General features: G+C 45.1%; 1 protein-coding gene across 4 annotated transcripts in view; it reads left to right on the top strand.

The window, feature by feature from the left end:
* The window catches only part of IGF2BP3 (insulin like growth factor 2 mRNA binding protein 3), a 194,502-nt gene that overhangs the window by 51,911 nt on the left and 124,106 nt on the right, over positions 1–18,485 (top strand). Inside the window, exon 1 of one of the 4 annotated variants that reach the window (XM_068236011.1) lies at positions 13,028–13,098. The exons of the other annotated variants lie outside the window; for them this stretch is intronic. Within the exon in view, the coding sequence (XP_068092112.1) occupies positions 13,070–13,098 (29 nt within the window). The 5' untranslated portion in view covers positions 13,028–13,069. Of the gene's footprint in view, positions 1–13,027; positions 13,099–18,485 lie in introns of those variants that run through there. 4 annotated transcript variants of the gene reach the window in all.

The raw sequence follows: 18,485 nt of genomic DNA, 5'->3' as shown, positions 1-18,485 counted from the left end.
GGTAGTGCCCCAGTATAGCTAGTATAGTGCCCAGTATGGGTAGGTAGTGCCCCAGTATAGCTAGTATAGTGCCCAGTATGGGTAGGTAGTGCCCCAGTATAGTTAGTATAGTGCCCCAGTATAGCTAGTATAGTGCCCACTATGGGTAGGTAGTGCCCCAGTATAGCTAGTATAGTGCCCAGTATGAATGGGTAGTGCCCCAGTACAGCTAGTAAAGTGCGCAGTATAGGTAGGTAGGTACGCCGTTGCGGCCATGCCCGCACCTGGCCGTATGGCCATGATCCGCTTAACACAGCCGCTGCGCCGTGCCACAGAAGCAGTGCATATTTATGATGTTAATGAGCCGAGCAGCGGGGGGTGGAGAGTTCAGTCCAGCGCGGCACACAGCTTCTCCAATCGCTGGATACCGATGGTATGACGGCAGCGGTAGGTGGAGCTGTACTAGAGCGTACAGATCCGCCTACTGCCTCCGTCATTCCATTGCTATCCAGCGATTAAAGAAGCTGTGTGCCGCTCTGTACTGAACTCTCCACCCCCCGCTGCCCGGCTCATTCACATCAATAAATATGCACTGGTTCTGTGGCTCGGCACAGCGGCTGCGGTAGGCGGATCATGGCCATGCTGCCAAGCGCGTGCACTAAAGACCGAAAACCGCCGGATACAGACGATCCCAAAATCGTCTTCACAGGAACCGCGGTTTCGGTTTAAAACCGAGAAATCGTGCAGCCCTAATATAGATATAGATATAGTTATATAGGTATAGGGATATAGATATATAGGGATATAGATATAGATATATAGGTATAGGTATATAGATATATACCTATACCTATATAATATTGCATAATCATGCAGTGGTTTGTGGTTTTTTTTTTTATTTTCTGTATTTTTTTTTTTCCTTATACCTTCATATTTAATCACATAGGTTAAAACTTAAAAAAACTGAACTATAGCCAGAGCCTCTACTAGCAAAGAAGCCCAAGTCCTGGTGTAAAACCAGGGCTGTGGAGTCGTGGAGTCTTGGAGTCGGACTCATGGAGTCGGGCAATTTTGGGTGCCTGGAGTCGGAGTCGGGAAAAAATGCACCGACTCCGACTCCTAATGAATTTGTAACTGTAATTAAAATAGAAAATATGATAATGTTCTATTTCTCAGATAATAGTCATTAAAAATAATATATATATATATATCTCTCTCTCATACAGTAATAGCTATGCTTAGTCCACAAAAATGAAATAAACCAATCGAAATTAGTTACTTGTGCAGCTTCAATAAAGCAGTCCCCGTATTTTTAAGGTCAGATATACATACTGTACATACTGTACACATCATATATACATACTGTATATATGATGTGTACACAGGAATCTCTTATATATGTTACGGCCAGAACCCGAAGTCTGGCCACTTCGGGTTCTGGCCGGTCAAAACGAGAAGTGGCCGGCTGATGCGGCCAATGTGCAAAATGTACCCTTATTTCGGACTTTGGCCGGCCAGAACTCGTTGTGGCTGTATGTGGCCGGCCAAGTCCCGAAGTCCTGCTCCCTTGGTTCTCCCCCCCCCCCCCCCCCCCCCCCCGCTGCCTGCACTAATCAAACCTCAGATCAGGGCGACCGGACCGGAGAGGCGGAGAGAGGCAAAGCGCACAAGTCACCCGCAGGACGTGAACACTTCAGTGCGGAAGCGCCTGTCATTTGGCACTTCCGCATGTGAAGTGTACAGGTCCGGGCGGGTAGCGTGCGCGCTGCTCTGCCTCTCTCCGCTTCTCCCCGCCTCTTCGGTCGCCCTGATCTGAGGTCTGTGAGTAGTGCAGGCAACTCTCCCGGCCATGCAAAGCGCACACTAAAGGCGCCCCCCCCAGCCAATCAAAGCACACAAAAGCCCCCCCCCCAGCCATGCAAAGCACCTCCCAGCAATGCAAGTGCCCAGTGAAGCCCCCCCCCCAGCGATGCAAAGTGCACAGCCCCCCCCCCCCCCCCCAGCCATGCAAGCACCCCCAGCAATGCAAAGTTCCCAGTGAAGCCCCCCAGCCATGAAAATCACCTAGTGAAGCACCCCAGCCATGCAAAGTGCGCAGCCCCCCCCCCCCAGCCATGCAAAGCACCCAGCGAAGCCACCCCCCCAGCCATGCAAAGCACCTAGTGAAGCACCCCAGTCATGCAAAGTGTGCAGCCCTCCTCCCCCCCCCCCCCCCCCAGCCATGCAAGCACCCCCAGCAATGCAAAGTGCCCAGTGAAGCCCCCCAGCCATGCAAAGTGCGCAGCCCCCCTACTTTCCCCCCCCCCCCCCCCCCACGCATGGTCAACGAGATGGAAATAATTCTGCATTGATGCTGATTTATGCAAATGTATGCACTCCCTTTGCTGATGAAATCAAATAATTTGATGTGTTATTAAAATTTGGTTTGGTGACTACAAATTAAAGGGTAACTGAGACGGATGAAAAGTAGTTTTACACATACCTGGGGCTTCCTCCAGCCCCCTTCAGGCTAATCAGTGCCTCGCTGTCCTCCACCACCCGGATCTTCTGCTATGAGTCCTGGTAATTCAGCCAGTCTGCGCTGTCCGGCCGCATGCCGCTCCCACAGCCAGGAGCATTCTGCACCTGCGCAATAGTGCTGCACAGGTGTAGTATGCTCCTGGCGGCGGAGTGTGTGCATGCGCACTACGCCTGACTGGCTCAAGTACCTGGACTCATAGCAGAAGATCCAGGTGGTGGAGGAGGACAACGAGGGACTGATTATCCTGAAGGCGGCTGGAGGAAGCCCCATGTATGTATAAAACTTTAATTTCATCTGTCTCAGGTTTACTTTGTTACACAGTAGTACTATACTCTACATATGCACTCCCCACAGAGCTGCAGGGAATCCACTGAGAATGCTGTGCACATTGAACACAGAGGTGTTGTCTGTTTACAATCTCCTCATTCCCCTGCAGAGTACCTGCACATCATTCTTACATGTACCCACACTTACATTGCCTAGGGCCTGATAGATGTTCTTTTTCCGGTTTGTACCTTTTACAAGTACTCTTACCAAGGACTAGTTTTAGTCTAAAGGGAATAAATATAGTAGTCTACATATCCTTCTCACTTCAGTTGTCTTCTAAAATTCCTAAGCGTTGGCAGTTAAGAGACGAATTTAATGTTACATACTTTTAATCAACAAAATTGTAATATGCAAATTAGAGGAGTCGGAGTCGTGGAGTCGGAGTCGGTGGAATCCTAAACTGAGGAGTCGGAGTCGGTGGATTTTTGGACCGACTCCACATCCCTGTGTAAAACTGTAGTAATCTGTTACAGTCCATGCTTGCCAGTACACCAGGTTTACTAATCTTGTTGCGATTTCAGTTTGTTCTAGTTTATCTTTGCTTGTAAAGTGCCAGTTCGGAAGTGTAATTCATTCACTCCTTCTCTTCCCCCCCCCCCCCCCCCTTCTTTTCTGTCTGTAAACTGATTGTACTACATTTCAGTTGAATGTGGGGTGTGTTGCGCGCGAGTTTTGTTTTTCTCTCATCCTCTTCAGCAGGCCCTCCAGGCTTATGTCATAGCGAGCATCGTGGAAGGAACGCCTCCCGCTATACATCAGGCCTTGTGATTATCGGCTTACTGTGCAGCGTTTGTATTGTGCAGGCTAGCCCTATGTTAAGTCCAGCATGTTTTAAAAAAAAATCCTATTTTTTTTTAAAAAAACGTTAAAATCCTGAGATCTTAAAAAGCACGCTTTGCTATAATTTTCCATTTGTGGTAAAACCGTCATTTTCAATAAATAAAAAAGAGTGAGATTGGCTTCAAGGTGTATTGTGATAAAGCAACCTCTTTCCAGAAAGCTGAATGTAATGTAGTTGTGAGCAGTCGGTATATAGGGACACAGTCTATAGTGTGCAGCAAAATTGTGTGGTGCAGCAGTTTGTTGATCTGTTGGCTATTACAAGTGGTACATATGAAGTACACTCACTCACTCTCACTCATTCATTTTCGCTGGCCACCGTGTGACCTTCGCTCATGTTGCCAGCAGCGCGAACGAGGTTGCGCATAGTGGCCGACTTTCAAGTCAGCAAAAATGAAAGGGAGCCATGACGGTGGGACCAGATGATTGTTTTTAGGATTGATTACAGGTGTCCTTTATGTGTTTGTGATTTTATAAATCTCACCCATAGCATTACATTAGCAAGAGCTTTTCAAATCGCTAAGCTCAGGTGAGAACACAGCATTTAATTAGCAAGAACTTTTTTAAAATCACAAGCTCTTAGAAAAAGCTCTTGCCGTGTGAAGCAGCCCTCACTGAAGTCTTGACTGGATTAGCCGCATGCTCTGTTCAGGTGTGTGATTCACACTACTGCAGCCAAAGAGATCAGCAAGACTGTCAGGCAACTGGTACTATTTAAATAGAAATAAATATGGCAGCCTCCATAGCTTTTACAGGGGATGATCCAAATATCAGTGGGGGGTTAATTTGATTTTGATAAACCAAAAAGAAGATTTTTTGGGGGAGTGTGGGCAATATTGACCTTAAGTTTCTCTTGTTGCATTTTTTTTTTCAAGTATAGGGCCCTGGTTTGCTACTTGGTGTTATGTTCATGTGATGTAAAGCTGTTGTCAAGTTGGCCTAGCAGAAAAAAACACATTTCAAAGAGGGTCATTTTGGGCCCCTTCTTATGTTAATGCTTTCTTCCGGTGTGTATTTGTTCCTGTTGGCCCTTTTTGTTAAATTCCTCCCCTTTTTTTTTCCCCTGGCTAATTAAACTCTTTCCCCTTCATCCTTTTAGGCCTTTGTGGCATCCTCCATATGAGAACTGTTGATTGCATTTCATTCTTGCTTCACGTTTGCATCAGTCTTTTAAAATGGCTGACGTATGTAAGAGCACAATGCAGTGTACTTATGGCTGACTCTCCCCATTCGCCCCCCTCTCCTTGGTAAAATGGACTAGTAAAATGTCACCTCGTTTTTTGAGCATAGGTCCACAAGATGCCATTGTTTCATGCTAAAGAGAGTGCTCATATGTGAAATCACAATGAACTTCTGTTTTGTAGCCGGCTCCTACATCACTTTGTGGCTTTCCTTCTGTGCTCCACACTTCTCCAACAAGGTCTTACTGTGAGACGTTACCATAAGCCCTGCCTATAAACAGATGATTTACTAGCATCCTCAATATTTTTCATAGTGTACATACACATTGCCTCCTTGTGCGCGGGGCTGTCTAGAACATACGTGTAGCCATGTTGAATTTTGTAATAAATATTGAGGTAGCAACCACTTAAAAAAAATTTCTTAAATCAGTGCTTTGTCTCATTTTCTTTTTATAATAATTCTGAGGGAAAAAATGGCCAGATTTAATTTTTTTTTCTAGAAAACAATTATGTAATATTCCAGTCATGTTTGTTTGTGCTTGTGAGGTGAACCTTTACCTCAGTGAGTTGCAAATACTGGAAAATACAGCTTTTTAGAATTATGAATTGGTCCCAAAGTATATGAAGGAGGAGTGTGCATGACCTCAGAGCAAGGTGCAAAATGGAATATTGAATGAGTTCACTACTGGTCCTGCAACCCCTATTTTGCATTGCTACCAAACCATTGATCTTATAAATTGGGCCCCACCGTTCCCACGGCAACGTAAGCTGCTGCACTTCCAAAGGGGCAGGATTATATAGCGCTTGGTTGGTGGGGGAGGGTTGTAAGAGGAAACTCTGCATCCTGATGCTTAATGTAAAGGAAGTCGAAATGCTACATGATTGTGAAGTGCAAACGTGGACTTGCTAAGGTCATTGTAGACAGAGGATGGTGCTGTGTGGCCATTCATAGCGTGGGGGAGTTTTGTTTTATAGGTTGTATGTGGTTGAAAGGAATATCCTTTCAGTGACTTGCGTGTAAGTGGGAGGTGGACGATTAAGGCCATGACAAACACAATGCAGTTTTACTCATCTGTCAGTAGGAAGAAGTACGCATGCTTGTGTGTGACCTCCACTCTTTTTTTTTTTTTTTTTTTTTTATGTGCTGAGACATTTTTGAGAGGGTGTTTTTTTTTTTTTTTTTTTTTTTAGAAGTTATCTGGTAAGTGTCGTGTTTTATGAAAGAATAGAGATTCATATGCATGTGCCTCAGCATTCAGCTGCCTGCACTGCTGGGCAATGCCTGATGAAGTGACCACATGTTATGATGACTGGTCACACCGTGACTTCTGACTTTTTTTTGTTCTATACAAATCGGCCATGAGAGAGAGTGATGTTTGGTTGGGGGAGGGGATAGTTGCAAGGAGGTAAATCTGTTAATGAATGATTTCTTTCAATAAGCAATGTCCCAGGTGGACAGACATTTTGAAATGCTTTAGAACACTTGGACATTTTTATTTTCTTGACAGAGAGGAAGGCTAAGATGCTTGTGTTTTTTTTTTTCTTTTCAGTTTCTTGCATGGGTTTTCTGCACACCATGTGTTTGTATGCAGAAAAACATGCATGTTTTTTTGCAGCGGCTAATATAATTGAAAGAGAAAACTGACCAAACTGTGCAGAATTATGCTGCAGGATTTTTTTTTCAGCGCGCTAAAAACCTATTAAGTGTGGACTAGCCTATTGATTAACAGGAGTTTAGTTTAAATCCTTTTTTTTTTTTTTTTTTTTCTGTGCAGGAAACGCACTACCAAAATAAAGTATGACCGCTGCCTCAGAGAAAAAAAATGTATGCTTATTACATGGGCTTGCTAACCTGGTGCTAACCAGCAATCACAATTAGGCTGGCACTACAGCAATGCCCACAGCAAAATCCAAGGCAGCAGCATTCAGCATGGCAGAAACAGGAAGCAGACACTATGAAGAGTGCAAATGTTAAATGCGTGGAAATCACTTAGTGACCAACAATTATATATGAATGAGTCTCATAACTCTAATAAATACAAGGGTCATCGGGAAAGTATCGGCCGTTTACAATGCATAAATTAAGGAAAGCTTTTATTTTAGACTCAATCTTCTGATTATTTATCCACATAATCGCTTAAGCATGTATTAACGAGGTGTGCATATCCCTTTTGTTGTAGTAGCATTATACCGCTCACCTGATGTGTAGGATGATTTGACAGGGGCGCTTCAGGTTGATGCTGGTGTACAAAGAGTTACCGGCATTCTGCAGTCATGTGAAGAGTGGCACAGGGAGAGACGAGGTTAACCTGACAGATGGAAATTATTTTTCAGCGAAAGGGTGGCAGATAAAAACTGTATAGGTAAGCTATCTATACATCTAGTGACTCTCATTCAATCGACAAAGTGATCGACTTTATTGTTCAACTTCAGTATGGTCGATCGCAAGGCATTCAACTAGTGGCCCACACACATTATAAGCAATATCTTATGCAATTCACCTTCACTAATCGATCTGACCGATGTTGTCTACATGCTCTGACTGCAAAAATCAATTCAGTCATTCTAATGGCGTTTGAACAGGAGCCGATTCCTGTGCAATTGACTGTTAACTTGCATCCTGCTCGATCAACTGAGCTGGTCGATTTGACATATTAGCCACTTTCCATCGATTGGGCATATTGGAATACTCTCGATTCTCTCGCTTTTGTTTGTTTTTGTTTGTTTTTTCCCCTCGGATGCTGGAAACATAACAAATGCAGCATGCAGGGCGTTTGCAATCAGGCAAAATCGGACCACACTAGTATTAAAGGGTTTCGGCAATTTTCATGGTTTGGCCTATGTCCCTGCGTTTTGCCGTGTGCGTGTAATCATAAATAGTTTACAGAACGCAGCAAATCGCTTGTAGTATAAAGCAGCCCTAAGGGGGCGACAAAGCACTCAGGGGTTGCCTTGTCGTAAAGAATCCAGCATTTACAATCTAAATGTGCGTGAGGGTAGACCTGTGTACACTCACTTTAGTATAGTGTGTATTAGTCAGCTGTTCTTAAATCTGATGTAGTAGTAGTATAATTATTATTATTATTATTATTATTATTATTATTTAATCATTAAATAGCGCCAACATCTTCCGCAGCAATGTACTATATAGTCTTGTCACTAACTGTCCCTCAAAGGAGCTCACAATCTAATCCCTACCAGAGTCTTATGTGTATGTATGTATCGTGTAGTGTATGTATCGTAGTCTACAGTCAATTTTAGGGGGGAGTCAATTAACTTATCTATGTTTTTGGGATGTGGGAGGAAACCCGAGTGCCTGGAGGAAACCCTTGTAGACATGGGGAGACTAAATCTGTGTTTATACGTCCAGATTCACTATGTGTAACACATAACTTGACTTGCAAACAAATTCAATATACAACCTTCTGGAACTGAACTGGTTTCTACATAGGGCACCATCTGTATTGTACTTCAAGGACAACTAAGCGAGAGGGATATGGAGGCTGCCATATTTATTTCCTTTAAATCAATAACCGTTGCCTTGCAGCCCTGCTGATGTATTTGGCTGCAGTAGTGTCTGAATCGCACCAAAAACAAGCATGCAGCTAATCGTGTCAGATCGAACAATAGTGTCAGAAACCTCTGATCCTATGCATGCTTGTTCAGGGTCTCTGGCTACAAGTATTGGAGGCAGAGCGGATCAGTAGGATAGCCAGGCAACTGGTGTTGCTTAAAGGATACCCCAACTGAAATGTGACATAATGAGATAGACGTGTATGTACAGTGCCTAGCACACAGATAACTATGCTGTGTTTCTTTTTTTCTTCCACTGCCTGAAAGAGTTAAATATCAGGTATGTAAGTGGCTGACTCAGTCCTGACTCCTGACAGGAAGTGACTACAGTGTGACCCTCACTGATAAGAAATTCCCTTTTTTACCTCTTTCTTGCTCTTAAGAAGCCATTTTCTGCTAGTAAAGTGTTTTTATAGTTGGAATTTCTTATCAGTGAGGGTCACACTGTAGTCACTTCCTGTCTGAGTCAGGACTGAGTCAGCCACTTGCATACCTTATATATATATTGCCTCTTTCAGGCAGAAAAATAAAGAAGGAACACCGCATAGTTATCTGTGTGCTAGGCACTGTACATACACATGTCTATCTCATTATGTCACATTTCAGTTGGGGTATCCTTTAAAAGGAAATGAATATGGCAGCCTAAATTTGTCTCTTTCTTCAGTTGTCCTTTAATGCAATACAAAAATAACATCCCTTTGTTGTTGCCTGTATGGTGAGTTGCCAGCCATTGCTTTGTGCGGTCTGATGCTGGCTCCAATCAGTTGTATTGAATAGGAGAACACATCACTGCAGGTGGATCTGCGTATGGTGCCGTATAACCATCAGACTATGCTTTCTATACGGTACCTGACTGTGTTGAATTTTCTACACCTGTGTGCGGTCTGTCATTATATGAGCAGCCTTAGTAGTGTTTTGGCAAGAATGGCTCTTCCTCAGGTGATTACAGAAGGTATCCCATCCCTCTATCTTATTGCAGGATAGGAGCTACGGATCATCCAGGTTAGTGATCTAATCTCCCTCCTTCCTCTGAAATTAACAGATTTGAGCGATCTGTGTCGTATAGCACAGATTTTTTTTTTTTTTTTTTTTTTTTTATTTCAGCTCCATTGTATGCATATAGGTACCAAGACTCAAACAATTGGTGCCAAGTAATCGACAGTGGCGGCAAAAACACATTCTTTTGAATTTTTTTTTTTTTTCCATTTCAAAAGCAAGGCTTTAGTCTGACAGACGCATAGGCTGTCAATATATGTAAACTGTTGCCTGACTGGTAATTCTACTTAGCTGCTATTACTATAGCTGCTACTACAGTATATAACAGGCACACAGATCTAATCTCCCCACCTAGCTCAGTCTGGTTTGTGAATAATTCTCTAACCTTTGTCCTGTGCATGCGCCACTTCTGTAAGGGCCCATTCACACTGGGGCAAATAGCGCCTGTTTACCGCTAATCGCCGAATTGTCCGCTAGTACTTTTAAAAGCAGATGTTAACGTAAAGTAAGTATATGGCGGTGATCTAGCTGCTGCAATCGCTGGTGATTTGCGGTAAATGCAAAATGCAGTGCATGCAGTTTTTAATTTTTTTTTTTTTTTTTTTTTTGAGCGATCATGATTAAAATGTTAAAATGCGAATCGCAATGCATTTATCATGAAAAATCAGCATGGCAAAGCGCTAGCTACCATCACTAGTGGTTTGCGATCCTCAGTGGGAATGGGCCTTTAGACCTCTGAAACCATTACACCCCCCCCCCCCCCCAGCTCCAAGAGTCTGAAACCTGTAACGGTAGCTGTGCATGTGCTCGTATGCCTGGTTATACTGGGGATTATACAATTTGGTAAGAACAGTACTAATTTGCATTTGTTTGAGATGATGGAAAAAGGATTGGTAATATAATCCTATTCACTTAAAGGGATACTTAAGCCAGTATATTAAAAAAAAATCAGTTTTACTTCAGGCTTCTACCAGCCCCCTGCAGCCGTCCCGTGCCCTCGCAGTCACTCACGGATCCTCCGGTTTCCCACCACCAGCTAGTTTCGTTTTCGACGACAGGCCTGGCCATGCGTAGCCTTCTTTGCGTTCCTGTCCGCACTTTTTTTATTTTTTTTATTTTAAATCTAATACTTAAGAAACCTGGTTCTGAAAATGTTAAATGTCTATTTTTTTTTCATTAATGTGCAGATTAGTGACCAAACTAATTCAGCTTGCATGCAGATTGGAATTGGACCAATCGAAACATTTAAGCGGAAACCAGATTTGGAAGAATATAGTTGTGATCTCCTAGCCAGCGACTGTTTATGGTAAGAGCAGTGTATTAGGAGCTATTGGTGTGCTCATGCGCTATCTGCTGGTCTCTTGCAGTAAAAATTTCTATATAATAGACGCAAAACTAAAAAAAAAAGTCCAGTTCTGTTAACTCAAAAACAATAGAATTCTAGTCAAACTGCTCACAATTGAAGGGCTTGGTAGAGCTCAGGATTGTAAATGTGCATGGGCAGCGATCCTCCCCTACTGGTTTTTGTTTCTGCTTGGTGATGTCTCAACCACACATCAACTTGTGTATGCATTTGCATGTGCATTGCTGGAAGTCCTGATTGTAGAGCTTTGAACTTCTCATACTCCCCACTATTTGTTTTGAACTATGTACAGCGGTACGGTAGATGGTGACGCTATATAAACAAAAAGAACATAATCCCAATAGAAGGCTCCGCACTGTCTGTTGCTGTTTAGAGATTTACAGAACCTGCCTGTCTGCTTATGGGCAACCTGCTAGGTGCTGTGTGGGCGAGACGAGACTTTCCTGCTTATGGGTACCCTGCTAGGTGCTGTGTGGGCGTGACTGGTGACTTTCCTGCTTATGGGTACCCTGCTAGGTGCTGTGTGGGCGTGACTGGTGACTTTCCTGCTTATGGGTACCCTGCTAGGTGCTGTGTGGGCGTGACTGGTGACTTGCCTGCTTATGGGTAACCTGCTAGGTGCTGAGTGGGCGTGACTGGAGACTTGCCTGCTTATTGGTAAACTGCTAGGTGCTATGTGGGCATGACTGGAGACTTGCCTGCTTATTGGTAACCTGCTAGGTGCTGTGTGGGCATGACTGGCGACTTGCCTGCTTATGGGTAACCTGCTAGGTGCTGTGTGGGCATGACTGCGATTTGCCTGGTTATGGGTAACCTGCTAGGTGCTGTGTGGGCATGACTGGCGACTTGCCTGCTTATGGGTAACCTGCTAGGTGCTGTGTGGGCATGACTGCGATTTGCCTGGTTATGGGTAACCTGCTAGGTGCTGTGTGGGCATGACTGACGACTTGCCTGCTTATGGGTAACCTGCTAGGTGCTGTGTGGGCATGACTGGCGACTTGCCTGCTTATGAATAACCTGCTAGGTGCTATGTGGGCATGCCTGGAGACTTGCCTGCTTATTGGTAACCTGCTAGGTGCTGTGTGGGCATGACTGGCGACTTGCCTGCTTATGGGTAACCTGCTAGGTGCTATGTGGGCATGACTGGTTACTTGCCTGCTTATGGGTAACCTGCTAGGTGCTGTGTGGGCATGACTGGTTACTTGCCTGCTTATGGGTAACCTGCTAGGTGCTATGTGGGCATGACTGGTGACTTGCCTGCTTATGGGTAACCTGCTAGGTGCTATGTGGGCATGACTGGAGACTTACCTGCTTATTGGTAACCTGCTAGGTGCTGTGTAAGCATGACTGGCGACTTGCCTGCTTATGGGTACCCTGCTAGGTGCTATGTGGGCATGACTGGAGACTTGCCTGCTTATGGGTAACCTGCTAGGTGCTGTGTGGGCATGACTGGTTACTTGCCTGCTTATGGGTAACCTGCTAGGTGCTATGTGGGCATGACTGGCGACGTGCCTGCTTATGGGTAACCTGCTAGGTGCTGTGTGGGCATGACTGGCGATTTGCCTGCTTATGGGTAACCTGCTAGGTGCTGTGTGGGCGTGACTGGCGATTTGCCTGCTTATGGGTAACCTGCTAGGTGCTGTGTGGGCATGACTGGTGACTTGCCTGCTTATGGGTAACCACCTAGGTGCTGTGGGCATGACTGGCGACTTGCCTGCTTATGGGTAACCTGCTAGGTGCTGTGTGGGCGTGACTGGCGATTTGCCTTCTTATGGGTACCCTTCTAGGTGCTGTGTGGGCATGACTGGCGACTTGCCTGCTTATGGGTAACCACCTAGGTGCTGTGGGCATGACTGGCGACGTGCCTGCTTATGGGTAACCTGCTAGGTGCTGTGTGGGCGTGACTGGCGATTTGCCTTCTTATGGGTACCCTTCTAGGTGCTGTGTGGGCATGACTGGCGACTTGCCTGCTTATGGGTAACCACCTAGGTGCTGTGGGCATGACTGGTGACTTGCCTGCTTATGGGTAACCTGCTAGGTGCTGTGTGGGCATGACTGTGGTGAGCAGCGAGGTTTGCTGTTTGTGTGTAAAGGGAGTACATGTTTTGACAAATAACCAAGCTGGAAATTACAGCGGGGGAAGTGAGGAAGCGGCTGCGTCTGTAAGGATGGCACACAAAGCTTTGGAGAGTCTGGCACACATGTGAAGCGAGGGTTTCCGAGGCTTTCCTCACACTGCAGGGTGAAAGATCAGAAATCGGACCTCCTGGCTGCAGCGTGTTCTAGTGCATGTCTGCTCTCGCTGTATGTTTACACAGGTACACGGACCAAAAGCTGCAGCTTTATTGATTGGTCTATTAAAGTGCGACTTTGAGGAGATACATTACATAATCCTTGCTTAGTTAATGCTCTGCAGAAAGCCATAACCACTAGTAACCTCATGCTAAGCAAATGTAATAGCTGTATTCTGGGTCTGTATCTTACTTCCCGTTACATATACTTGCCATATACAGAACTAGAGTGTGAGTGCTGTAAACCGACAGAAGGGGATGTTGTAAAGAGTCCGAGATAAGCACCCTATAGCAGAGTGGTAAATGCCATTAGAACAGAGTATTCTGAACCTAAACTGCCAGTCTTTCACCTGTAAGCTCAGCAAATGAGAATTTGGGATTTCAGGAAAGACCAATTTAGGATTATTTCTGTTGATAACATTCTCATTGATCTGTTTTCATTTCCAGTATACTTCTATCTAGCATCAGTTCAATAAAGAATATTGGCTTTGAAGGACACCTGCAGCCTACAGTGAGAGAGATATAGAGGCTGCCATGTTTGTTTCCTTTTTAAAGCGGACCTGAACTCTTGCACAGGACAGAAGGAAAATCTAGAGAAATGCACCCTGTATGTAGTTAGAGTTTAGCCTGTCTAATTCACCCTCATCTGTGACTAATCACAAGTATAATTTAAACTATCAGCTGTCAGCGCAGGAATCTCGACAGCCTTGTTCAGAGCAGCTAATTTGTAAATATGGGATGGTAACCCTATGTCTGCATCCATGAAAGTGGGAAGTAGACACACTGCAGATTTTTTTTTTTTTTTATAGCAGAGAGGAAATTCTGAGCTCAGGTCTGCTTTAAGGCTCCTTTCACACCATACAATGTATGCAGGAGCCGTTCTCCTGTACGCGTTGATAGCCTGCGGCGTGTCGTCGGGTATCTGCGGTGCGACGCAATCAGCGGTGGTAGTAATTAACCTTACGGGAAAACGCCGGTTCCTGGCGGTTCAACATGCCCGGGTGCGTCGGAACCGCAACGTACCGAAATGCAGCGTCGGGTGTGAGAGGTAAAATTAGTCTATGGACTTTCATTTTACCTTGGAATTGCCTTTGCGTAACAACGCAGTAAAGGGCTCTGGTGTGAAAGAGCCCTAAGCAAACAATACCAGTTCCCTGGCGTACTGCTGATCCTTCATGCATCAATAGCATCTGACTGGATTGGCCGTATGCTTGTTTCTGGTGTGTGATTTAAGCATCTGGTGTGTGACTAAAGGTGGCCATACACTGGTCGATTTGCCATCAGATTCGACCAACAGACAGATCCCTATCTGATCGATTCTGATCAGAGAGGGATCGTATGGCTACATTTACTGCAAACAGATTGTGAACCGATTTCAGCCTGAAACCGATCACAATCTGTTGTAGTGGTGGTGCTGCTGCCGCCGCTCCCCCCGCCGCATACATTACCTGCTCCGCCGGCGTGACTCCCAGGTCTCTCTCCGCTCTTCTTCTCCGCTCTGGTCTCCGGCTCCAGCATGCTTCACTTCTTCCTGCCTGGCAGGAAGTTTAAACAGTAGAGCGCCCTCTACTGTTTAAACTTCCTGCCAGGCAGGAATAAGTGAAGGCATGCCGGAGACCAGAGCGGAGACGAGCGGGGGCAGTCGCGCTGGCGGAGCAAGTAATGTATGCGGGCTCTATTGCGTCGGTCGTCGGGCACTCAAACGCCGCTAGCGTTGCGCTGTTTACCCGCGGGCGATCGACGGTAATTTTCCGCACGTCGCGATCGACGGGATCGGACGAAATGAATCGAAATTCGGCGTGTAGCGCGAACGATTGGCAGCAGATTCGATCCCAGTGATCGAATCTGCTGTCGAAACGGCGGTAAATCGGGCCAGTGTATGGCCAGCTTTAAGGTGGCCATACACTCGTTAGATTAGCAGAAGATAGATCATCAGATTTCTGATCTATCTGATGTGTTTAGGAACATTTTTTACCAGGAACAGATTTCCAATAGATTTCAGTTTGAAATCTATTGAAAATCGATCTGATGGCATTTTTTTGCCATTAGATTTCCATTAGGGCCAATGCAAAATAAGCCATCTCAACAGATCGACCTAGATTTTCCAGCCTGCCAGATCGATTGAAATCGGCCGCAAATTGGTCGATTGGTCAATCGATTTGAAATCGATCGCCCAGACATCGGCTGAGTGTATGGGCCCCTTTAAGCTGGGAATACACCATGAGATTTTTTTTTTTTTGGCTGATGGTTGGATAGAGAATTGTTGACATGTCTGTCAGATCTAATTTTCGAAGGTTTTTCTGATCGATATCTCATAGAAGTGAATGGAAATCAGAAAAACGATAGGACAGTAAATCTGCTGAAAAATCTGTGTATTCCCAGCAATAAACATCTGAACATCTAAATGTAGTAGAGGCAAAGGATTAGCAGGACAGCCAGGCAATGTGCATTGTTTAAAAGGAAACATGGCAGCCTCCATACCCCTCTCACTTCAGTTGTCTTTTAAAAACATTGGCTGGCTAAATTCTCCCACAAAGTACCTGCTCTCCTGTTGAGTGGTGGGCAACACCTTCCTTATGTTCGTGTTAACATCTATTCATGACCTATAAATGCTAAAAATTTTGCTTCACTTCACTTAAAGCAGATAAGCTAGTGAGGATCGGTATTCAAAAAGAAGTGATGTACTGTATATTCCTGCGTATAAGACTACTTTTTAACACTTGAAAATCTTCTGAAAAGTTGGGGGTCGTCTTATACGCCGGGTGTCATTGAGGACTGTAGTGAAGCAGTGCAGGCGCACATATGTGAGATCTGAGAGGCAAAGATATAGGTAAATAGGATACAAGGGTGGGCCAGACAGGTGAAAGAGGCGTGTTTTATGGGCACAGCGTGATCTATTCTTCCATACCGCTCTAATAAACAGGGAGAGCTGACTATTCCGCTTAGGGAGAGGTAGCGTTGACCAATCCAACCAGTCAATTGACTATATACCGCTATATACTGGGTAACTTATACTGCACAGCACCAGTATCTATTCATATATAGCACCAGTATATGATTTTTTTTTTTTTTTTTTAATGTGGTGTGCATTGGAAGAGGGGTAGTCTTATACGGCGAGTATATCCCAAACTCTATATTTTAACTGTAAAAGTTGGGAGGTCGTCTTATACGCCCAGTCGTCTTATACGCCGGAATATATGGTAATTGGGAAATTATTGATACTTAGTTTTTCCTTTAAAATACACTGATAAATTCTGGCTGTGATATAGGTCTCCTGGCTTTGGCCACCAGTATGTAGTGAGTGTGCTGTGGAGTGATGGGACAGCATAGTTGTGACTTATTTTCAAGATCCACAATAACCCACATCTATTCCGTCTGCTTGTTTTAGTATTATTATTATTATTTATTAGATTTATATAGCGCCAACATATTACGCAGCGCTGTACAATAAATAGGCTTACAGACAATGATAACAGGGTTGACAGAACAATACAGGTAACGGACCATAGATACAACAATACAGGTAATAGCAATAAGATACACAACACAATGCAGATAATAGTACAATGCCAGATCATAAACTGGAATGGTAGTGGTAAAAAATTACCAGTTCCAAATTCTGGGTAAAGTGCACACAGTCAAGTATGATACACAAGGGAAGAGGGCCCTGCCAAAGGCTTACAATCTAGAGGGAGGGGCTGGTGACACAAAAGGAGGGGGTGCATCAAGAAGTTATTGGCAGAAAGGATTAGGGTAGTGTCGAGTTGATGTAGGCCTCCTTGAAGAAGTGAGTTTTGAGTGCTTTTTTGAAGGTGTTGAAGGTGGGAGCGAGCCTGATGGGCAGCGGGAGAGAGTTCCACAGGATAGGGGCAGCTCTAGTGAAGTCCTGCAGTCTGGCATGGGAGTGCGAGATGCGTGGGGTGGTTAAGAGGAGGTCGTTGGAGGAGCGAAGTGGGCGGCCAGGTGTATATCTGCTGACCAGGTCAGAGATGTAGGTTGGGCAGGACTTGTGTAAGGATTTGTATGCCAAACATAGGATCTTGAAGTTGATTCTGAAGTGAATTGGAAGCCAATGAAGGGATTTGCGTAGGGGAGTTGTGGAGACAGAGCGGTGGGAGGAGTAGATGAGTCTGGCTGCTGCGTTCATGATGGATTTTAGGGGGGCGATGCGGTTTTGAGGAAGGCCTGACAAGAGGGAGTTGCAGTAGTCCAGGTGGGAGATGATGAGGGCATGGACAAGGAGTTTGGTAGTGTCTGGGGTCAGGAAAGGCCGGATCTTGGAGATGTTGCGTAAGTGGAAATAGCAGGCTCTAGCTACGGTTTGGATGTGGGAGGTGAAGGAGGGCCGAGTCTAGGGTGACACCCAGGCAGCGGGCTTGTGTGGTTGGATGAATGATTGTGCCATTGACAGTGACATAGAGGTCAGTGGGGGGTGAAGCAGCACGGGGCGGGAAGATTAGGAGCTCAGTCTTATCCAGGTTTAATTTTAGGAACCTGGCAGACCTCCACGATGAAATAGCTGAGAGACCAGAGGATACCTTCTCCATGGTGGTGGTGGAGAGGTCAGTGGTATGGAGGTAAATCTGGGTGTCATCTGCATATAGGTGATAGTTGAAACCCAGAGAGGAGATGAGTTTTCCTATGGAGGCGGTGTAAATGGAGAACAGCAGGGGACCAAGAACAGAGCCTTGGGGGACCCCAACTGAAAGTGGGAAGGAGGTTGAGGAGGAACCATTGAAGGAGGTCTTGAAGGAGCGATTTGAGAGGTAGGAGGAAAACCATGCTAGGGCACGGTCTTGGATACCCACAGATTGCAGTGACTGGAGTAGCAGGGAGTGATCAACAGTGTCGAATGCTGATGAGAGGTCTAGGAGGAGAAGGATAGTGTATTTTCCTTCGGCCTTGGCAAGCGTGAGGTCATTGACGACCTTGGTGAGGGCAGTCTCGGTGGAGTGACCTGGCCGAAATCCTGATTGTAGGGGATCAAATAGGGAGTTGGAGTCAAGTATGATCAGCGTGTGGCGACATGCAATGCTAGTAATGGCTTATCGTTGCCTTCACTCTTGTTTTCATCTTCTAAGACTTAAGCTAAACACTAACGGTCCAATTTCTGGAGAAAAATCGTTCGAGCGATCAGAAATTCTGATCGGATTGGTTGTAAATAATCTCCATTGGTGGACACAATCGATTATGAACGAGTTAAAAAAATGTCGCCCGAATGAATTTTCGTCGAACGAAAATTTGGATTTTCTTCGTGGTCGTGATAGATAGGAAGCAATGATTGGTTAGTTGATGGTGTATTGAACGATTTTTCGTCCGATCAGAATTTCTGATCGATTGAATGATTTTTCGCTAGAAATTGAACCATTAGTGGCCAGCTTAATGCTCATCTTGGCACACTGGCTTAACATTCT

The sequence above is a fragment of the Hyperolius riggenbachi genome, chromosome 5 (genome assembly GCF_040937935.1).
Source record: "Hyperolius riggenbachi isolate aHypRig1 chromosome 5, aHypRig1.pri, whole genome shotgun sequence".
NCBI lineage: Eukaryota > Metazoa > Chordata > Amphibia > Anura > Hyperoliidae > Hyperolius > Hyperolius riggenbachi.
Note: the sequence above shows the minus strand (reverse complement) of the source record. Positions and strands in the feature narration are given on the sequence as shown.